General features: G+C 42.1%; 2 protein-coding genes across 4 annotated transcripts; one reads left to right on the top strand and one right to left on the bottom strand.

Annotated features, from left to right (window-relative positions):
* Nucleotides 1-1,861: 1,861 nt before the first annotated feature.
* rint1 (RAD50 interactor 1) lies at nt 1,862-8,923 on the bottom strand. Its single transcript, XM_010895144.5, has 13 exons — nt 8,605-8,923; nt 8,152-8,393; nt 7,199-7,372; nt 6,185-6,325; nt 5,507-5,663; nt 5,317-5,427; nt 4,842-5,067; nt 4,424-4,561; nt 3,983-4,182; nt 3,661-3,881; nt 3,032-3,212; nt 2,777-2,895; nt 1,862-2,558 (listed from the first exon to the last, which is right to left on the bottom strand). Exons 1-13 carry the CDS (start codon nt 8,857-8,859, stop codon nt 2,342-2,344), a joined length of 2,382 nt encoding a protein of 793 aa, XP_010893446.5. The 5' UTR covers nt 8,860-8,923; the 3' UTR covers nt 1,862-2,341.
* Nucleotides 8,385-22,395, top strand: LOC105024880 (tetraspanin-8). 3 transcript variants are annotated; one of them, XM_010895142.5, is made up of 9 exons: nt 8,385-8,429; nt 14,797-14,862; nt 15,222-15,389; nt 17,367-17,441; nt 17,619-17,714; nt 19,164-19,259; nt 19,392-19,496; nt 19,796-19,879; nt 20,517-22,395. In XM_010895142.5, exons 1-9 carry the CDS (start codon nt 8,400-8,402, stop codon nt 20,643-20,645), a joined length of 849 nt encoding a protein of 282 aa, XP_010893444.2. In that variant the 5' UTR covers nt 8,385-8,399; the 3' UTR covers nt 20,646-22,395. The 3 variants fall into 3 exon arrangements, with proteins under 3 accessions (XP_010893444.2, XP_010893443.2, XP_010893445.2); XM_010895141.5 differs by lacking the exon at nt 8,385-8,429 and adding an exon at nt 11,820-12,130; XM_010895143.5 differs by lacking the exon at nt 8,385-8,429 and adding an exon at nt 11,823-12,130 and having other exon boundaries at nt 15,222-15,338.
* The last annotated feature ends 855 nt before the right edge of the window (nt 22,396-23,250 follow it).

Raw genomic sequence — 23,250 nt, forward strand, 5'->3', positions numbered from 1 at the left:
ACTGTTAAATATCTTAATCTCTCTAAAGAGTTAAGTAATAATAAGTACCAAATTAAACAAATAAATAAAAAAGTAAATACATCTTATGATTTGCTATAGAAAATTAACGGGGGGGCCCGTTGCTGTCCCTGTCCTTGTCCACCTGGTCATACTTCTGACCTAGTCTAAAATCAAATGGACTCTGGATTTAGCCCGGAGAAATGTATTTATTATTCCAATTGGACTCTTAATATCTCACCCGGCACAGCCAGAAGAGGACTGGTCACCCCTCTGAGCCTGGGTCCTCTCTAAGTTTCTTCCTAAAATTCAACCTTCTTAGGGAGTTTTTCCTAGCCACTGAAATTCAACACTACTGTTGTTTGCTCCTTGGGGTTTAAGGCCGGGTGTCTCTGTAAAGCACTTTGTGACAACTGCTGTTGTAAAAAGGGCTTTATAAATACATTTGATTGATTGATTGAAAAGAAACGTTTTGCCATGTCATATAATTTAGAATGTAATGTCAAAAGACTGATTATTCTGCTTTATTACCTTACTCTTAACACTGTGGCTCCGAGGGGTGTCTCCTCAGTCCTGTACTTAACTCTCTGACTGAACTCTGTTGAGGTAAAACACTGACTCCATAGTCTGGTTCAGTTGTAGGCCTGATTAGCAACACTGATTACTCTCTCTGCCTACAGTGAGGAGGAAAAGGAAATGAGCATCATGGTACAACAAACAAATGACGAGGGCAAAGCTCCCTCCCATCTGTGGAGACAACAGCAGATGAACAGCTTCAGCATCCTTGAGAACCCTTTAGGTCCCAACCACATGCTGATCATTTGACTACTTGACTACTTCATTTAATCTCATTTGTCATTTTGATCTAATTTGTCATTTATCTTCTCTATGTACAAATTAACTTGGCTTCGTCATACCCTCACATTCTTTCCTATCGTTGCTATGCATCCTCTCCTTCCCCCTTTCTAAAACCAGTTAGTAACACACATTTCTGCATGTCTGGCAGACACCTTCGCTTGGATGTTGGCCCACCACTTCAAGATTAACCTAGAATGGGTGGCCTGTCCACTCCAAGACCTCCCAACTCAGGACAGACCCTTTCCCTACCAACAGGCTTCGTGTAAACCCCAGGTCCCTACCAGAAATATATTTGTTAGGTCACCTCTGGTCTTTGCTGTCCTTTCCCTTATGGTAGATCTTATCTGCTCTTTTCAGTCCTGGCCCCCTGGTAATAGTCCATGTATAACCTGGAAGCTAGGACAGAAGAGTGCTTACTCATTTTCCAAAATTTTTCTGTAATTCTATCTGAACAATATATAGAAAAGTATACTTTTTCTTTCCAGTCAAAAGGCTTTTATACACATACATTTGTAGAGGACAGATTCTTCTGCTTCTAGTAGATGCCTGTGTGCTACTTTGATTATTTTCATAATGATTTGTGTATTTATTGTAAAACTGCTTTCCCAACTACACTGGTGAGTGAAATGTGCAGAAGGCAGGCCAAATTACTAAAGCTGAGATTAGAGTACACAGGTGCTAACTCTGGGGGTCATCTAAAGCTCTGTTCCCAGGGGAAGATCGTGACCAGACAGTCCTAAGGCCTGACGTCCTCTATCTTGTCCTGTAGGACAGAGTCCGATAGATCCAAGGTGAAAGCTGCAAGTGCCTCTTTATGACTGCACCATTTGGCATAGGGGAAGCACCGGGTGACCAGCTAAAGGATGGTATTTTTATCGTCTTAACTTTTCAGCTGAAACAGGTTGTCATCAAACCCATTCAACCACTTAAAACAGCAGTACTGAGGTTTTCTACATCTTGCCTTTTCAAAGACAAGCCATGATAAGGAAGTAAAGGATTTCCTGAATGGCCATCCAAACTTTGTAATTTATTGTTACCACTAGATCTCTTCCCCCAAGAGAGAGCAGTCTGCACTGTCGGTCAATAGACAAATAAAATAATCTACATGGATCATGTTTCTTCATTTACAATATATCCATTTGGCTTTGGTTGAGTTCTCCCTCGCGCTGAGCCCAGGTGTGGCGAAATCATATGAAACAAGTAAAAGTTGTAGACAAGTAAATAAAAATAAAAAAACTGGGATTAAACAGAAAAGGACAGGAAATATGTCACTGGGTACATATTTATAGAGGTCTAGTTCAGGGTGTTCGGATATGGTGTCATTTAATTTTTTTTTTTTTTATTACTGAAGCCCATTCTACCCCTGGTCACAAGTCTGTTCATGTTGCTTTGATCCTGGCTCCCTTCCTTAGGCGACTAGCATCACAAAGACCACAGAAGTTCAAAAACCGATGTGGGCATCAGGCAGCCTTCCCTCCCAGTGCCTTCACTGTCCCGGCCAGGAGGCCCTGAGGTTGAGCAAGATGAGGACATCGCTGGGGGCCAGCCGGAAGACGCCCAGCTCGTTGAGGGTCGACGTGGGGCTGGGCTGCTGCCCCTCTGGGGTCCCTGGTTCCACGTCTTCCTGATTCTGCTTCAGCAAGTCCCTCAGCAGCAGGGCCGATCCCACGTTCAGGCACAGGATGATGCAAGCCTCTTTGACACTGAGGGAGGGAGACATGTTTGGTACAATCAGGTGTCTTAACTACAATTATTCTTCCCCCCCCCCCCCCCATCTTTTTTTTTTTTTTTAAACACGGTATGCATCTGATAAAGTCAAGACATACAAAATGTAGGTCCACTCTGAAGGTTATGGTACAGAGGGCAATGTTGTCAGGAAATACTGCCAGCAAAACTGCCACTGTGTTTAATGGGGACTCACTGCTTGAAGAAGTTCTCTGGTCTCTTGCAGTAGTGACCGAACAGAGGAAAGAGGTTTCTGGTCATGTCAAACTGGAGCTGGGCGGCACCCCCCTCGTTGAAGTGGTTGTATAAGATCACCTGACAGGGAAACCACAAAGTCAAAATCGGCTATATCATAAAAATAAATAAAAACAAAAATTGTAATCATGATTAGGTTAAATGCCCTGATTGTGACTTTTAAGTGCCTTGCTCAAGGGCAGCATGTGTCGCTCACATCCTGGTAGAGGAACAGGTCCAGCCGCTCAGCCAGGCCCTGCCAGGCCGTCTGGAAGAGAGGCTGACACAGCATCTGCTGCAGCTGGAGCAGCTGGTCTCTGACGCACAGCATCAACGGGCAGGCCGAGCTGGAGAGGGACATGGTGGCCTGGTCGCACTGGGAGGGCAGGGACAGCCACCTGGGGGGAAACAGCGTCTCACATCTCTAATTCTGCCGTTACCCAGAAGCCCTTACGGCCCAGGCATTCGTCTTACAGCAGTTAGCCGAGACATCCACACATAACAGTGGTAGAGAATGCTTTGAGGATTTTAAATATTAACAACACGTTTATTAATATTAGTCCTTAATGAATAAGTGATGAGCCAAGTCCACTGCTAGTGGGCTTTGACGGGGGAATCCACCATTATGCAAATTAGGAGAAATAAACATCTCCCTGCCGGTCTAAATCGTGATAAGTAACAAACCCTGCATTACATTTCATTTGAGTCATTTAGCAGGCGCTTTTATCCAGAGTGACTTGCATGCATTTTAGGAGTGCTAGAAAGAAAACCATGAAAACATAAATATGTAACAAAAGACCAGAGACAGAGGCGGTTTCTTCTGTGCCGTGACAGAACACACGCTACCTGTCCTTGCTGTATGCCTGGGCTTTCTCTCTGACGTCCCTTATGACAGCCTCCAGCAGCCGGCCCAGCATGTCCCCTCCCAGCCTCTCCAGGAGCCCAAGGAGCCCCTCAAACACAGACCCCTCAAGAGAGGCCAGGCGGCCGGTCTCCGTGACCCCCAGGGGCCCCAACAGCTCCTCCTCCCCGAGGGCCACTGCTGACTGTTGCAGCTGCAGGAAGAACTGGTGAAGAAACACAGGAAATAGTGAAAGGACGTTGACATTTATGAGAGCAAAGCTCCCAGAGAGCGTGTCCGTGATTGATGGGAGGAGTCAGGACTGACCACATTGTCTCCCCAGTCTCCAAGCACAGTGGAAATGTAGTAGACGGCGTTGAGGATGGCACAGTACTTGGGCCCCAGCGGGTTGCGGGACTCTTCCTTCATGACCTGGGTGAGGCGAATACGGAAGTCGTCGACCAGCTCCCTCTGCAGGGCCAGGAAACTCAGCTGGGCCCGCGGGCAGGGAAGGCCACGATAACGGTCTGGGTGGAGGGGGTTTGGAGAGAGGGCAGGTCAGCCAGTTTCAACAGCAGAGGGGGGTGCGCCAGCAGTAAAAAACACAGAGACAGACAGCGACGGGGGGGGAGAGAAAGAGTGAGACCGAGGGGGACAGAAAAAGAAAAATCAACCCAAGGGGAGACAGCCAGAGAGACCGAGGGGGAAGAGAGAGAGCGACCGATGGGAGAGGAGGTGGGTAGTAAAGTGAGATGAAGGCAGTCCTACCGGTGATGACCAGTACTAAGGTCATGAAGGTCTCAGCACAGTCAGGGGTCTTCAGTTCGTCCATGTCACTGATGTCTCTGTACTGGGAGTTCCACGCCCCCTCAGCAGACAACATGGCGTCCACCTTCTCCACTGCCACTGCCAGGCACAGACACACAGAATATCATCAGATGAACGAACACTGAACCCCTCCGACAGACTAACCAATCCCGTAGTCTGTCCTAAATGCCCCCTCGCCATTTCCCCTCGGTACAAACCCCTGGTTTTGGCAGATCTACGGACAAAAGCAGATGCAAACACGGCGAAAGCTCTGCCAGGACACCTATCCAGACCAATCATATCAGAGAAAATGTTGGAGTTATGGCCGAGAGGAAAGAGCTAGGAACAACGAGGTTCATTCCATCGTAGCCTCTCTTACTTTTCCTCTCCACCGCGACCCACTTCTGGAGCACGGCCTCCTGGAGCAGCACGTCCAGGGCTCCGGGCAGGCCGCTGGGGTAGGAGTGGGTGCAGCGCAGCTCCCTCTCGAACTGGAGGATCTCATCCACCAGGTGGCAGAACAGAGCGTCGTCGTAGAGCAGGCGGGAAGCGTCCAACGCCAGCTTCTCCTGGGCCAGGGTGAGTAGACCACGACACAACTCTACCTGGTGGCGGTGGGGTGGGACTACATGAGAAATGTGGCCACTTACTTTGAAAAAATGGTCATACCCACTCATATGACTCTATGGATCACAAAGCTGCTATAACAGTCAGGTGACTAATGGACTCAGCTTTACTTCAGACCGCTTTCCTCTGGGGAGTGAACTATTACTTTACTGGCACATAAGCCATTACAGGTTCTGTCAATGAAATGGGGATTCCGGGTGATCATTTAGTGGGTGTGATCCTCCAACCTTGGCACTGACGTTAGCCCCATTTCTGTCCAGAATGGGCTGAATCTTCTCCTCCATGAACTTGGAGCTGTTGCCCATCCACATTAGGATTTGGGTCAGGTACCACTCAGGCTGCAGACAGGGTTGGTCATGTTAATGTAGTCCGAGTGTGTTATTAACAGAGTGTGTGTGTGGTCGCATGCATCCTGACCTTGTTAAGTGTGTTGGTTTGGCGGTTTCCAGTAAAGTGGTACCGGAATCGCTTACTGAGAGGAAGCAGCATGATCTGGATGGGAAGAGACAGGGGTGTTGCCGGGGGCAACCCGACACGAGAAATAGAGACTGGCTTCTCTGAAATTAGATCATCCCTGAGACGGAGGTTAAAGAAACTGGCCTGGTGTTCATATCAACAGAATGTCTGAATGCAAACCAGTTTATTTCCTGGGTCACATGGAGTCTGACCTGCTCCTGGACACCACCAGTTTATTATTATAGTATACCATAGTGACTCTAATCCATCGTGTACATTATTATAGTATACCATAGTGACTCTAATCCATCGTGTGCATTATTATAGTCTACCATAGTGACTCTAATCCATCGTGTACATTATTATAGTATACCATAGTGACCCAAATTCATAGTGTACATTATTATAGTATACCATAGTGACTCTAATCCATCGTGTACATTATTATAGTATACCATAGTGACTCTAATCCATCGTGTACATTATTATAGTATACCATAGTGACTCTAATCCATCGTGTGCATTATTATAGTCTACCATAGTGACTAATCCATTGTGTCTACATTCTAATAGTCTGACAGAGTATATCACATATATGCTACTGCTAATGTGATGGGTAATATTGGTGGTAAAGGATACGAGGTCTGCAGGGACAGGAGTTGTGACACCAGTAGTTCCAGCTGGCTCTGGAGCTCCTGGGCGTTGGCAGGGGGGGAGAGAGACAGGCTGGGAGGGGAGATGAACGGCCAGTGGAGCTGGGTCAGCAGCTCCTCAAAATCCCTGCCATGTGTAAGAGGAGGACAAAGAGTGGGCATTTAGTGTTAGGAATCTTGACTTGATTATGGGTAGGGGATATTTACCATCTGCAGTTCTCTGCCTGGCTGCCTTTCCGAATACTGGCTCAGCTGCATTACTGAACTGTAATATTCTGGTTCTTAGACAGGTGACAAATTAAAGGACAAATCGGACTAAATGAGTGGAGGGACATAACGAATGAAGATGCTTCCATGCAGGTGTACTGCATGAACACAGGCAATAAACATCCCATCATGCTCTGTGGCAGGTATAAAACATTCCTGAACAAGCCCGGTTCATTTCGATTTTGGATCAAGCAAGAGGAAAGGATCAAACTGATATTGAAAGAGGGTTAATTATTATCCACATGACACAAGGGTCATAGTTCAATGACTATGCAGATGATGTGAATCGTACGCTGTGGCCTTCGCAGTCACTAGATCTCAACCCAATTGAACGCCAAGGGGGAGTTTTGAACCAACCTGTTAGACAGCGCTCTCCACTGACATCAACAAAACACCAAGTAAGGGAATATCGTTTGTTAGAATGGTGTTCCATCACTCCAGTAGGGTTCCAGAGACCCGTAGAATCTATGCCAAGACACACTGAAGTTGTTCTGGCGGCTCGTGGCCCAACACCTTACAGAGACACTGTTGTTTTTTCCTTAAAAGTTGTCGCCTGCCTGTTTATTTGCTCTATGTTCTATATGTATGTGTAACCATTGTTTCCTTTTCTAAAGCAACATTGCATTCTCTCTCTCGATGTATCATTGTCTCTCTCATCGATATGGCAGTTGTCAGATCAACCAATCAGCACTTCCCTGGAGTGCCTTAACGCCTGACCTGTATCATTACATACCCAGCCAGTCTGTCTTTAAGGATCTTATGCCAGAAGCGCAGAGTCTCTCTGAGGAAGGCCTGCAGGTGTGAACAGCCAGACTCCTGTAGGCCCACATCCAGACGTGCCATGTTGCCCACAGCCCCCACGGCCTCCCACACACTGTTGGTCATCAGGCACTGCTGGATGGTGTCACTGGAGAAGGGAACGACAGTCAGACTTATTACAGGATGTCCCAATCAACATTATGACCTTGCCTCGTTGCCACAGCAGGTGCGGAACAGGTTTTCTGGCACATAAGCGTTGGGAGAGCACATTCCCACGCCAAAAACCATGACGGAGAATGGGAGCACAAGACCTATCGCCGGAGTGCCAAACAAGGCAGCGTCCAATTTCCCACCCATCCGCCCCAGATGGAGTTAAGCAAATTTGCACCGGCCTCCCTTCTACCCCAGGCACTGTAACAACCAGGATTTCATTACTGGTTTTAAAGGGTTTGTCAAAGAACAAATAGAGGATCCCCACAGCTTTAATATGGATAACCCCTAAAGGGTCCTCCAACAACATCTTCCTATGGGTGTATGATTTGTTGTGGCTTTCCTAAACTTCTAAATACGAATGTGAAAAACACTACATTTTGGAAAGCAAATGCTTCCTGCTGAGAATAGAAGACTGGTCTGTCTGTAAGAAACAAAACAAAAAAAGATTTGCAGCAACTCACATTAAGAGAACAGCAGCAGTGTTTATATAAGTAGCTTACAGAGATCTTGCTACAACGAACACACTGCCCTCACCATTGGGAAGACTTGGCTTTATCTTCTTCATGCTGTGCTATTAGAAAGTCTATTTAGTTTTCTATAAAAGCTTAAGGTGGGAGTTTCTTAACTCAGACCTGTATACCACAGTATACCCTTCAGGTTCTATTTGAATTCTGTCAGTCTGCTAAAATAAGAATATAATGCTAAAATCCTCACCTAAGCTCTTCGATGCCTGCCAGAAACTGCAAATACTTCATGTGTCTCTCTGTGTTGTCCAGTTGTCCCAGGGTCTGTTCCAGACTGTCTGCCCATGGTTGGGCAGCCTGCAGGTGCTGCATCAGAGTGTTGGACACAATCCTCTCCCGCTGGAGCAAACCTTCCAGAGCCACGCGGGACTTCTCCGCGGCACTCAGGGCCGCAGACACCCGCAGCGGCACCGAACTTGATACCGTAAGCACCTGCGAATGCGGGTTGAAAAACAACCGTCAAGAAAGGTGGCGCCCCTACTCTAGCTACAGTAGTTACTAGACTGACATTTGCGTTATTTGCTGAATTAGCCGTTGACAGTGGTTAATTGTTAGCTTACTACTCAAAGAATTCCATGCACTATTTGGTATGCCTTTACAAAGTGATACGAGTGACCATCAACAGAAAGTTAGCCATAGCAACCTGCTCCTCCAGCAATTTGTTTTCATCTGTCAGTCTCTCCAGGACCCCACTAACTTTCTTCAACGACATCAGATCACAGCCAATTTCATTTTGTATCAAGTCGATAACGTAGTCGGGGAGACGTCCATCCACCGATTCTGTTTTGGAGTCTTGATCATTAGTCGATACGGTGCTTCGTAGAACAGATTCACCGCTGTGGCTGTTAAGTTGCTCTGCAGTGGGCGCCGCCATATTTGCTCCTTTCCACGTCACCATCTCCGAAAACTGTTTACGCTTTCAATGCTATGTTCATGGGTACTAGGAACATGGTAACTCTGATCTTAGACTTAGTGCTTTAATGAAAACTGGGAACTCGGCGGCGTGTAAGGACAGCTTGCTCCTTGGCCCGGCGTCACCACGCTGCGCCACTGTTATGGGCACACAAGTTGGCTTTTTAATACGGTAATCTGGAAATTACGATAGGGGTAGGCTAGTTGATTTTGAACTCAGAATTATGACCAACTAGTGCGTCAGACGGCACTTCGATGTCTAATTCATATTTATGATAATTGTCAGTGTTTCTCAACCCTGCTCCTGGGCGCCCCCCTGCTCTGCATGTTTTAGATCTCTCCCTGCTCCATCACACCTGGTTCAAATAATAAGCCAAGTATCAAGTAGCACTCAGATTTTCTTTATCACAATAAAAAACATAATTGAAATGTATAAGGCACAGGGTTGGGTAGGTTACTTTATAAATGTAATCCATTACAGTTACAAGTTACCTGTCCACATTTGTAATCAGTACTGTGACTTTTTGATTACTCAATCTCAGTAATGTAATCTGATTACTTTCATATTAAGAGGCATTTGAAAACAAATAGGAATAGCCTATTCAATGTTAGAGTTTACATAGCAGGCCAAAAATGGAATTCGCATTTTACCTTATGGGTTGTGTAGTGCCTTTGGAAATGGGTTTCTAAACCATTGCTTTTTACTTCACTACACACTAAAGGTCTGTCAGATATTCTGTAATTCCAATTAATCCAAAAAACCTTGATCTTCCAGAATATTTTATCTGAACATAACCCAAAATCTAATGATGCTTAAGCTTGTTCTGTTAATTACTTCAAAACATTGTTGAAAAATAAATGGCAATTACCAGAAAAGGGTATTAACATTGTTTTACATAAAAATTAAGATTTTTAAGATTTAACACAATTTTCAGAGATGCAAAACAAGCAGAATCACATGGCCTACCAATATGGACGTAGTTCTTGTGACTGTGTCAAATGCAAATAATCATCCTTTGGCAGAGTGCTTCCCAACACAACTTTTCTCCTCAAATGTCATGGGAAATTCCATATAACGTTTTATCTTGAAGGCAGCGCCATGTTACAGCTATCAAACAAATAGTTGCCTAATCTATTAAACAATTCCTGTAAAAGTTATTACATTAAATAATAAACTCAAACATACAAGGTGTCATAATTATTTCGCGCACCTATTCTTTTTCAAGTGAAGTAATCCAAAAGTAATAATATTTTTTCCCAAAAGTATCTGTAATCCGATTACAATATTTTAGTTGCTAATGTAATGGATTATAGTTACTGTTTTTCTGTAATCTATTACATGTAATGGATTACTTGTTATCAGCTACTCCCCAACTCTGATAAGACAATATAGTTAACAATTTAGTCTGTATAAAAGAACAGACATGGACAATATTGGAACAAACATTAAACAAAAAAATTACAGACTAGATTGCTAACTATATTGCCTTATATATTTCAATAATGGCTTTTTAATTGAAAAATAAATTCTCAGTTAGTGCTGCTAACATAATATCCTGCTGCTAAAAGAACGGTAATGAAGCCATCACTACTTCATGAGCTACATCAGGTATGTTAGAGCAGGGAGAGATCTAAAACATGCAGGGCAGGGGAGCGTCCAGGAGTAGGGTAGAGAAACACGACGATATGATCCACTTCGCCCTGTGATGCAGTATAACCACAAACGGGAGGTGGTTTAAGCTACGTTCAAGATCATTTGGAACTCGTAAACTGTCATTTCAAATGTTATGCTTTATATGACATCTGGGAACTTGAGAAAAAACGGTCTGATAAGAAGTGTAAATGATCTTCATATCGAAAAAATGCGGGATTACATATTATTCATAAGAGCGAAAAGTGACCTCCTTATTATTAAATACATTTTAATGGGCTGAATTCGTTGAGAAACGAATTGTCAGGATACTTCAAAACACATTTGTGTGTATGATTAGTAATTTTGTAGTTCATTTAACATTATAATTTTACATTCTTCAGTAGGAAATGTCACACATTAGATGGCAGTGGAGATCCACATTTGTGAACTTTGGCATGATAGACAGTCTCCCACTAACTACCTTGGAGGGTGGTTCAAGGGCGTTTTCCTAGTCCTACATCTGACTTTCCAATTGGTTATGGGCTCTGATTCATGACTGAGTTTATTTGTAATTCTGAAGTTATGCCTATTCCTTTTCAGAAGATTTTGAACATTTGTTAGTATTATGACCAGTTTCTTATTAACCTCAAGTATGCAACCAGAAACAAAGCACGTAAGATTTACGAGTTCCCAAAGTCCCTGAAGGCGGCAGTAAACAGCGCAAGACCGTCCCCTCATCTAGTTCCTCAATAGTGCACTGCTTTTGATTAGGGCTCATGGGTACTAAATAGGGAGTAGGGTGGCATTTAAGACGTTCACAACTGCTAATTTACTCAGGAATTGTTGGTCATGTGATTTCTGTCTCTGTTCTCCTTTTTTCCCTCTTGACTTTTGCATTCCCGTAATAGATGCTTTGTTCTGCCAAGACAACAGGCATACTGTTAAAATAGAATCACCATGACATGTCATTTATTGTAATGAACAGATATGAAAGCTGTCAGGCAAAATAATTAGCAATGACAAGATGGCCATCTTGTTCGTAAAAGCACTTTCACTACTTATGTAAAAAGGGCTTTATAAAATAAATTTGACTGATTGATTGTTAAGCTATGGTTTGTGGAATTAGCACTGGATTTTGCCAAACTGGGTTTAGGTTGCAAATGAACAGATGAGTTTACATAAATCCATGATAAACATAATAGGGCCTACATGGAAGAGGAACTAATTCTGCAATAGAAATTATATGAAACACATTGCTAATGTCATGAAGCTGTAACAAGAGGCAACCCATTTGTGTGTGTCTTCTCTATCTCTCCACCTCTCTCTATCTCACTCCATCACACACACACACACAAACACACACACTCTTGCTCTAAGAAGAAAAACGACATTGCATCCAGTCGACTCTCGGATTAGCGTCAACAGAACACTATTCAGCCGCATGTAAACAAACACACTTTTAAGAAGGAATCTCACGACCAATTCTTTATATTTTGTATACCTTTTCTTGGGTTTAGTCACAAGTCGTGAAGTTTTTTTCTAAAGTTCACTGTTCCATTTTAAAATGGGACAAATAAATATCTGGATAAAAGGCGCGTTTATTACTGTTTGTCTCTTGATTGGGGTAAGTATAAGCTAGTTTATTAGTCGTGTAAGTTTATTGTAGCCTAAACGTGTTTATTTTTACGGGATATTAGCGCAAATTATTACACTGTGACATTACACTGACTAGAGAGCGTGCCTGGTTTTTATAAAACAATATATTAATAAATAATTGGTCGATTGTTTTGTAACTTGTTTTGTGGCTATAACTGTGTTAACTATTAGGCAACAATGAGGCAGTCTTTACCTCACCATCCTTTGAATGTTATTTCTTTATAGAACAACCATGAGAATGTCCGTTTTACCTTTTTTACACGAAATTGAGTGAATGAAGCTGATATCTAAGATGACATTTTACCCTGCCAAAACGAACATGTTCGAAATAATCAGGCTGCTATTGGATATAGGCTATTACTGTTGCCAGGAGAGAAAGTGCACACATTTTCTTACTGGTAAGACCGACTTCGTTTTTGCGCGCGCGCGTCGTTATTGGCTTATTATAATGTCCGTAGGACTTGAAGACGAGTAAAGATTTGGCATTTGCATCGCTGCATTTAAGTATGTGAACCCCTTCAGCAATCCCAGATGTTATTTTTCTTCCCCATAAAATCTTAATAAGGACCATTTTTTAACCAGTTAATGATCACCAACGGTGGCATAGTGGTAGTAAGTATATAGAGCTCTAACGTGTAGAAGGGCCCTCGAAAACGTTTTGAATAAAGAGGGGAGGGGCCCTTAGAGACCACCTGTGTACAGGTCCCAGAATTTTGTTCCCCACCCCTGGTTACCAATTCCATAAGCTGTTTTAGAGGAAATCATGCATATAGTAGGAAAACCTGATTAAAAAGGAATAAGTGCAGGTGCAACAGAGTGAACCCCAAGTTGCATTGGCTAAATCAAGAAGGCATGCAGAATCAGGTGGGTAAATAACTAGGTACCAAAAGAACAAATCAGAGGAGGGATATTTAGGAAAGAGTTTGGATGGGACTGTGGTGAATAGAGAAGAGAAACCACCAGGGAGATGGTAGTGCATCAGACTGAGGAAGGCTATACAACCATTTCAAAAAGGTTTGAACGCCACCATTTCACTGGCAAGGTCTGGGGCTGCTTTTCCTCTGGATCTTGTTGACTGCAAGTCATCAAAGGAACCATGAATTCGGAGGTGTACCAGAAGATTCTTAAACAGAATGTCGCGCCATCAGTCAAGGAGCTAAAGCTGGGCTGAAAATGGGTATTCCATTGAGACAACAAGAAGGTTTTATTTTTGTATTGGCCAAGTCGTCCTGACCTAAATCCAATCAAGATGCTGTGGCAGGACCTGTTGAGTACCCTAAAACCTCACTCCACTGGTCGAGTTCTCTAAGGAATTGGAAACAATCCATACAAAAATATGTCAGGGACTGATAGGTGGCAGTAGGAGATGTTTACTCCAAGGAATCATCGCTAATGGAGGCGCCAAAAGCTATTGAATGGAGAGTACCAGAAGCTAATGAATGTAGAGTACCAGAAGCTATTGAATGGAGAGTACCGGAAGCTATTGAATGGAGAGTACCTGAAGCTATTGAATGGAGAGTACCTGAAAGCTATTGAATGGAGAGTACCAGAAGCTATTGAATGGAGAGTACCTGAAGCTATTGAATGGAGAGTACCTGAAAGCTATTGAATGGAGAGTACCAGAAGCTATTGAATGGAGAGTACCAGAAGCTATTCAATGGAGAGTACCAGAAGCTATTCAATGGAGAGTACCTGAAGCTATTGAATGGAGAGTACCTGAAAGCTATTGAATGGAGAGTTCCAGAAGCTATTGAATGGAGAGTACCAGAAGCTATTCAGTGGAGAGTACCAGAAGCTATTGAATGGAGAGTACCAGAAGCTATTCAATGGAGAGTACCAGAAGCTATTCAATGGAGAAGTACCAGAAGCTATTCAATGGAGAGTACCAGAAGCTATTCAGTGGAGAGTACCAGAAGCTATTGAATGGAGAGTACCAGAAGCTATTCAATGGAGAGTACCAGAAGCTATTGAATGGAGAGTACCAGAAGCTATTCAATGGAGAGTACCAGAAGCTATTCAATGGAGAGTACCAGAAGCTATTCAATGGAGAGTACCAGAAGCTATTCAATGGAGAGTACCAGAAGCTATTCAATGGAGAGTACCAGAAGCTATTGAATGGAGAGTACCAGAAGCTATTCAGTGGAGAGTACCAGAAGCTATTGAATGGAGAGTACCAGAAGCTATTGAATGGAGAGTACCTGAAGCTATTGAATGGAGAGTACCAGAAGCTATTCAGTGGAGAGTACCAGAAGCTATTGAATGGAGAGTACCAGAAGCTATTGAATGGAGAGTACCAGAAGCTATTCAATGGAGAGTACCAGAAACTATTGAATGCCCATTCGAAAGCTTCTGAATGGAGGGGTTCATATATTTTTGCACACATGGAATCTTGTAAACCAGTTTTTAAAATGAGCAATGAAAATATATCCTGTGTTTCTATAAAAAAAATTGACTGTTTTTTATATCATTTGGTTTCTATCACCCGTCATTGTTCCGTAGTTCTGTCTATGAATCTGGCAGCGTTTGCATTTCTCCAGCTGCAGCATGAAGTCCGCTGGGATTTGCTGTGATGCACCAGGGCCGGAATATAATCAACTGAATATCCTGAAAAATATAAAGTTTTTCTCTTTTCAGATAATCAGCTCCCTCTTGTTGGCGATCACCCTATTTGGACATGGTTACGCGCACCAGACTGAAGAGGTAATTATGTGGTTTTTAAAGTTTTAGGCGACTATTACGATCACACATTTCACTATCAATTTCATACAGTGAACTCCAAAAGTATTTGGACAGTGAGACATGTTTGGCTCTGTGTTACAGGTATTAAAATCATATGAATTCCAAACATCTGGAATAAAGAGAATATAAAAAAAAAAATCCAAATACCCAGATCGGTTTGTGCTGTCTTTCCAATTTCTCTTTTATTCGGCACAATGACATCCAAACAGATCTGAGAGTAGGCTACATTTGCATCACTAATGGTTGATTAGCATCACTGTAATATTATGGTAGTAGAGCCAGTATTGGCAATCTGTAAAGTGTTGCTTTTTTATTCACAGATAGAAGAACTACTCCCAACAATATCCGTTGTGTATGTCATAGGAGGAGGAACTCTGGCCCTGACAATCATTGGGGCCTACGGAGCTTGCAAGAAAAAAAAGTGGGCTGTGTTTCTGGTGAGCTTGCCAGGATATTCCAGTAACAAAGTCTCAGTCTGCACTCAAAAGGTAAAACGGAACCATAAGTGTTCTTTGGCTGTTCGTGGTGGGGGTTCCCTTTTTTGGTTCCAGGGAGAACCTACAGTTAGGCCCGGAAATATTTGGACACGACACAATTTTCATAATTTTGGCTCTGTACGCCACCACAATGGATTTGAAAGGAAACAACCCAGATGCAATTGCAGTGCAGACTTTCAGCTTTAATTCAAGGGGTTAAACAAAAATATAATATGAACGTTTAAGAATTGCAACCAATTTCATACACGGTCCCCTTATTTCAGGGGCTCAAATGTAATTTGACAAATGAACACAATCATAAATAAAATGTTGATTTTTAATACTTTGTCAAGAATCCTTTGCAGGCAATGATTGCTTGAAGTCTGGAACGCATGGACTTCACCAAACGCTAGGTTTCTTCCCTTGTGAAGCTTTGCCAGGCCTTTACTGCAGCTGTCTTCAGTTGTTTTTTGTTCTGTCTTCAGCAAGTGAAATGCATGCTCGATCCGATTGAGATCAGACGATAGACTCCGCCATTGCAGAAAATTCCACTTCTTTGCCTTAAAAAACTCCTGGGTTGCTTTCGCAGTATGTTTAGGGTCATCGTCTATCTGTATATTGAATCGCTGTCCAATCAACTTCGCTGAATTTGGCTGAATCTGAGCAGACAAAATATATCCGTGTACACTTAAAAATTATTTCGGCTGCTTCTGTCTTCTGTCAAAACCTCCATAAACACTAGTGACCCAATGCCATTGGAAGCCATGCATGCCCATGCCATCACACTGCCTCCACCGTGTTTTACAGATGATGTGGTATGCTTCGGATCATGAGCCATTCCAAGTCTTCTCCATACTTTTTTCTTCCCATCATTCTGGTATAGGTTGATCTTAGTTTCAGCTGTCCAAATAATGCTGTTCCAGGATTGGGCTGGACTTTTTAGATGTTTTTTTGGCAAAGTCTTATCTGGCTTTTCTATTCTTGAGGCTTATGAATGGTTTGCACCTTGTGGTGAACGCTCTATATTTGCTCTTGTGAAGTCTTCTCTTTCTGGTAGACTTGGATAATGACACACCTGGAATCAACTCCAAACCTTTTACTTTGCTTAATTTATGAATAAATAACGAAGGAATAGCCCACACCTGTCCATGAAACAGATTTTGAGTCAAAATTACTTTTGGTCCCTTGAAAAAGACGGGGCTACATATAAGAGCTGTAATTCCTAAACCAATTTGGTTGTGGATTCCCTCAAATTAAAGCTGAGAGACAGTACTTTAAGCACACAATCATTATTTAAAAAAAATGAACACATTTTGGTAAACAGCAAAAATAACAAAACTTGTGTCAGTGTCCAATTATTTCTGGACCTAACTGTACATGGTTTCCTGCTTGAAGCTTGTTGGGTAAAACCATTGGTATGGCGAGTTCTGCTTTGAACCAAAGATAGTTGTTTTAAGGGTTCTTCTATAGTGACAGCCAACATATCCTTTCGAGTGATACAGAGCTGATACAAACAGTGTAGGTTTAGGCTGCAGCCAGTCAACACTTTTCCCATATAATATTTCTAACATGTTTCACAAAAATGTTGATATGTTTCCAAATCAATGTGTTTGTGTGTTTATATTGTTTTTGTAGGTGTGTGTGCGTGTGTGTGCGTGTGCATGTGTGTGCGTGTGTGTGTGTGTGTGTGTGTGTGCATGTGCGTGTGTGTGTGCGCGTGTGCGTGTGTGTGCGTGTGTGTGTGTGCGTGCGTGTGTGTGTGCGTGCGTGTGTGTGTGCGTGTGTGTGTGTGTGTGTGTGTGCGTGTGCGTGCGTGTGCGTGTGCGTGCGCGTGTGTTTGTGCGTGTGTGTGTGTGCGTTTGCGTGTGCGTGTGTGTGTGTGTGTGTGTGTGTGTAAGACCGTGGACAGTCTAGTTCTATGTAGGTACACGGCTTAGCTGTTAACGTGAAAGAAACCCTTAGGACTGATTTTGCTTCCCATTGGTTTAGTTTTCTCTAGGTATGACAGTGGGCAGTCTGTATCTGTTAGCCGAGTCCATCAGTGCATATCAAATGAAAGAAGAGGTACAGTACAGCGTAACTTTTCAATGTTATTTATTTGAGCTTACCCCTGACATTGTATATAATACAGCATGACAGTGTTTCACCTGCCTCTCCATTTTTCAGTGTATCTGTCTCTAACAAATTCAATTGTAATGTGTTTTTTCTATTGACGCTAAATGTTTTTCATTCCTTTTAAAGATAAAGGAGGAAATCAGAGAACATTACAAAATCCTGATGCCACTTACTAACCCGAGTGAAAAAGATTTAGGAAGGATACACAAAATACAGAATAATGTAAGTCAATTCTCCTTTACCTACATTTAAACATTTAAATATATGGATTATCATAACTTTTTTTAATGGACATTTTAACAATTTAGGAAGTATTGGAACCAGATGCAGAAGTTGTGGTGTGAAGGATTTATTCTGAACAACGGGGGAGAAGTAGCCATGGCCACAAGTGGAACTGTGACCCAACTTTTCTGAGTTAGAGAGCAATATCCCACACAATATTCAATACAGGCACAAAATGGTTACAAATATATTAAAATATTTTGTACAGCACAGTAAGGGCCACATACAGATTGAATTAATCCTGTGTCTTGCTTCGCTGAGCCAGGTGCTAGTCTCTCCTCTGTTTGCCTTTGTTCCACATTGTGCTCCAAAAATCAGCTGTCTCTTTTGGGAAAATTCCCTGCAACCAGCTCTCTAGACCACAGTCTGTCATATGACATCAATCAATCAAATCAATCAAATGTATTTTATAAAGCCCTTTCTACATCAACAGTTGTCAAAAAGGGCTTTCACAGACAGCTGGCCTGAAACCTGAAAGACCAAGCCACATGTGTTGATACACAGTTTCTAGGAAAAAGTCCCAGATAATAATCAGTAACATGTCATCCCTAATACAAAGACAATAAAGTCATGACAAATTCTTTATTTTTCATATTGCCACCAAAGTGACTCAATCGTTATTTATCATACCTTCTATGTACATAGACTAGTTGTTTGTTCAATAAAAGTGGTTGCTATGTGGGCTGGCTAACGTTGTTGCTAATGTTGTGACTCATGCACTAGACAACTTTAGACCACTAAATCACGTCAAAGAAATTGCACTGGCATGACAGTGTCTCCTTCATTTTCATTCATTCTAGTTTTTCTCCTGGCAGTTACCCGAAGCCTCCACGACTATAATGCGATAATGTGCCATAAGCGGTGCCAATGACATGGACATTCTACCATTTGGCAGCCTTGTTCAACACTCTGTAGGCCTAGAAACCCGTGCAAAGTTCAGAAGGTTCCAGACCTGAGGGACTGACACCACACGCCTGTGGTGCAGATCTAAGATGACGGGGAGTTTGAGCCCGTTAATGAACTCGGGCATTCAAACCACCCTTTGAAGCGCGTTGCGATCCAAGGCGGTTCAGCTGTCATACCAATAGTGATGCACTAACAGAGAGTGGGGAACATGTCAGTTTGTTGATGGTGTGGATGCCAAGAAATTAAAGGCTCTCTTCCATTTAAAGTTCAGCCTTGTCGATGTGTTTATGGGCGTTATCGACCTTCTATTTCCTGTGAAACCACAATCAGCTCCTTTGTTTTGTCCAAGTCCCTGGCCCACAGGCTCAAAAGATTTTTTCTTTCGAGATTTCTCAATGAAGTGTGCTTTCGGTGCTTGGCTTGAACTATACACATGAAACCATCTCTTTAAAATGTAATATGTGCTGTTTCCTTCACTCTCAGTTCAAATGCTGTGGGGTTGAAAACGGCTACAAAGACTGGGGTGACGAAATCCCTATTTCCTGTCTCTGTTCTGAAGATAACAGAGCCTTTAAATGTGTGAGTTGGCTCTTGTCGCCTTTGCCGTCTGCATGCTCAAAACCATGTTATCATTAAAATATGAACGAGCATATCTCCTGTTTCTCAATGGGATCAATAGTTTGGTCAACCCATGTTGTTATAATTTTTCAGGTTGATTCGGGTAACAACACAAGATTTATTGTTCACCATTCCAGCAACAATATGTCTGAAGAAGACCATGGACTAACGAAAGAACATAGGCTGGTATATGCAGAGGTAAAAACATTTAATTCAGACACATCTTTAATGTCGTAATTGCAATATGCAAGAATGACAGATGGAACTATGTGATCCAATAAACAGAACTGAGAATGCAGAATGATTCACAGACTGATAAACAAACAACATTTTGTTTTAAAGTTATTGTGTTGTAATCAAGTATACAGCTCCCCCATTTGTTTGAGCCCAAATCATGACTTGTTGATTCTGTTGTTTGTTATGTGCATTTGCTTCTAATCAGTTTCATGAAGGGTAATTTCTGTCAAACATTTAATTTTCCTTTTTTTCCGTTTCAGCCTTGCATCCCAGTCTTGATCAATTCTTTCAACTTCGTAATCGACTTGATTTTAGGAATATGTTTTGCAGTTACATTATTATGGGTATGTATGTCAGTCTACATATTTCAGTGATATTGAACATGACATTAATTCTAGTTCTGGGAGCAAATTAGTTTGGGGTCAGGTTGGGGTCAACTGATTAATGGAATCATTTTCTAACCCTTAATGACATGAACAGTTCTTTCTAAACAATGTAAATGATAGAAGTTGCATTCATACATAAAGACTACAGTACATACTTATATTCAATCCAACAAAGAACAACCTTGAGAAATACCAATGCAGTGAAAATCAAACAAAATAAATGAAAACGTATGCAATTCTGAACACTCAAATGCGATTAATGCTGCCTGAGCAACACCCCTAAAAAACAAGCAGAGATAATTTGCACACTAGGACTGAGGGGTGTTACCCTGTTCCTGGCTTATTGTGCATCACATATACAGTAGTGTTGATGTCACAGGCCTGAAGCATTAATCGCATTTGAGTGTTCAGAATTGCATTCATTTTCATTTATTTTGGACAGAGGTTCAGATTGCTTTTTACGGGACCTCAAATCTACTGGTCATACTAAGTTTCCAGTGTACAGGCCTATTGTGATTTCATTTCAATCATTTACTCGCGTTCTAAACGACTGCTCACTCATATCTGAATGGTTGCTGTCCTGTCCGGTCTCCAGGCTGTCGGAGCCTCCCTGTCCATCACAATACTCTGCCAGATGAGAAGAAAATTGAACGTGCCACCAGTGATGTTTACCTCCAAGGTGTCACAATACACCCAGCTGTCGGATCCAGCAGCAAATGCCTGAATTGAAATGGTGCTCTAATAAATGGACGGATAAAAGATGGAGTAGTAAAAGATGGAGTGTTACAGTTATACATGGCACGCTTGCTTGATCACCGTTTGCACAATGCCGCTAACTCAAGCTAACTCAAGCTAATTCAAGCTAATTCAAGCTAACTCAAGCTAACTCAAGCTAATTCAAGCTAACTCAAGCTAACTCAAGCTAATTCAAGCTAACTCAAGCTAACTCAAGCTAACTCAAGCTAACTGTGGAGAAGGTTCCCCTTCTATTACAGACATGGATTGGTCGGATGCTCTTTATCGAGTTGGTACATGCTATTTCAAGTGCGGGAAATAGTTACGGTGGACAGTGAAATATATAAAGTGATTACGTTTCCTCAGAACTCAAGGAATGGACTTTGCCTTATATTTTAGATTGAAGTATTGAGTGTGCATTCATATATATATATATATATATATATATATATGTAATGCACTAATGTGGACAAAACATGTTTATAAACCATGAACCAAAAATTCTAAAAGAAACGTATACTATAAGTTAGTTTCCACCAATTGAAATGGAGTAATTCGGTCTCTTATTATCAGTAAGGTAAATCACTATATTGTTATTACCAGTATTGGCTATTATACAGATATATACATTATACATATATAATACACGTATAACACATATAGTAGTGCAGGTACAGGGATTAATGGAGTGTGATCGGTTAATACATACCTTGTCATCTGGATATAAGCAGTAATGTTAAGGTGTATTAAACTTTTATTATGTTAATTATACCTATTGCGAGATTTATGTTATTGCATGTACTAAATGTAATTTCTGTTTATTCCTAGAACCACACACTCAAACAGAAACACATACACGTACAAGCCAAAACAATGTAAAGGAGTTGTTGTCTTGTGGTGACTAATAAAGGACATTAACAAATACTATGGTTCGTCCCAAACCAAAAGCTTTGTGACTTTTCACTCTTTTAACCAGGAGTAAAATAATATTTTATACTAATTAATGCTAACTCAACTTAACTCTCGCGAACTCATGGTGGCTTGTGTTAAACCTGCTAATCGGTGACAAGGAGTTGGCTGGACATGTACCGTATTTTTATACAACCTTACATACAGCTAACGCAACCAATTAAAACTAAGGATCAAAATACTGAGTGAGAAAGTGGCAATAATTTGACCATTTGCTCTGGAGACCATACAAGTGTTTGGAATGAAGGGACAAGTGTCTGTTCTAGGTTCATTTTGATAACCAACATCCTTGATTAATAATTTCTGTTTGCATAATGCAACTGTATAATTAAAATTACTTGCCATTTTATTACAGGAAGTCACATTCAGGACCTCACAGCAATGGTATCTGTTCAAAAGGCCTTTGTTCCCATGTCGTCCTTATTCATTTTCTGCCTGCTCTCTCTTTCACTCTTCATTGAATTTTGATAATTTCCTGTTTCCATATCTTCACCCCTGCTATTTCTGACTCCCTCTGTTCTTCCTCTGTTATTTGTTCTGCATTTTCTTGCTTATGCTCTGCTCCATCTCTCTTCTTGTTGTCTATTTTATTTTTTTACCCTCTCTTTCTTTCAATATAATACAGAATGACTCAGGTAATAAATGGTATTTTAAATAGTGGTGAAGTATTGATAGACTCAGAATTGTGTGATACATGACTGGTGCCACATGTCTATTTACATATAACAATATTTAACATTGATTCAATAAACTCTACTTTGTTCTATTCACCTATGCGGCAGAGGTTTATTTGGCAACCTGCAGGCCTGTTCGTCATTCTGTCAAGGCCATCCAAGTGAGCTTCATTTCCCTGTAGAAGCCACAGGAGGCCAGTAGATATTAACTCCTTGCATTAGAGATTGCGAGTGGAAGACCTCCATTGGTCCCAAATTGTTTTATGACAGTCAGGGGGTATGTAGGCACAAATCGACTGGTACCCAGGCCAAAGCTCTGCATATTTTTGGGGGTTTTCATTTCCTCACCATCAATGGCCCCTTAACATCACAAAGCATCCAGTCCTTTTCAAATGTATGCAATGTGCTCAACAGAGAAACCAATCTGTAACAACTTGTCAAGGTGTAGTGTTGGAGGGAACCAGGCGCAGGCAGTACTCTCGTTCGTGGGATTTATTAAAACAACAAACAAACCAAACACGAACAGAAAAACAATACTAATGACTGAATGAAATAAAAGTGCGCAACATGCGTCTTAACAATTAACATTCAAACAGTACATTCAATAACACTCACTGATTAAATGCACACACAGCAACAATGACAGCGACAGCAACAATGATCCACAATGTGGGGAGCAGAGGGGAAACATATATACACATACAAACGAGCTAGATTGGGACCTGGTGTGGAAGATGGGAAACATGTGACAGTCCGGGATGTGTTCGTGAGAATATGGGAACTTGTGGAAATATGGCACGGTGGCGCTGCTGCTCACCGCACCATGACAGTACCCCCCCCCAAAGGCCCGGCCACCGGACGGGCCAAGACGAACCCCAGCCCAAGGGAGGGGGGGCGGGGCAGCACAGTACCCCCATCGGCACAAACCCGCCGAGGGGGCGGAACAGCCGA

Source organism: Esox lucius, chromosome 18 (genome assembly GCF_011004845.1).
Source record: "Esox lucius isolate fEsoLuc1 chromosome 18, fEsoLuc1.pri, whole genome shotgun sequence".
In the NCBI taxonomy this organism is placed as follows: Eukaryota; Metazoa; Chordata; class Actinopteri; order Esociformes; family Esocidae; genus Esox; species Esox lucius.

Excerpts from the sequence above, each read along its gene's own strand:
- rint1 (XM_010895144.5), bottom strand. The coding sequence starts at position 8,859 with ATGGTGACGTGGAAAGGAGCAAATATGGCGGCGCCCACTGCAGAGCAA. Across the intron at positions 5,068-5,316 it reads GGGCTAACGTCAGTGCCAAG|GTAGAGTTGTGTCGTGGTCT; the intron begins GTTGGAGGATCA and ends CACCGCCACCAG. Across the intron at positions 4,183-4,423 it reads CTTAGTACTGGTCATCACCG|ACCGTTATCGTGGCCTTCCC; the intron begins GTAGGACTGCCT and ends CCCTCCACCCAG.
- LOC105024880 (XM_010895141.5), top strand. The coding sequence starts at position 12,071 with ATGGGACAAATAAATATCTGGATAAAAGGCGCGTTTATTACTGTTTGT. Across the intron at positions 15,390-17,366 it reads TCTCAGTCTGCACTCAAAAG|TTTTCTCTAGGTATGACAGT; the intron begins GTAAAACGGAAC and ends CCATTGGTTTAG. Across the intron at positions 19,880-20,516 it reads TTGCAGTTACATTATTATGG|GCTGTCGGAGCCTCCCTGTC; the intron begins GTATGTATGTCA and ends TCCGGTCTCCAG.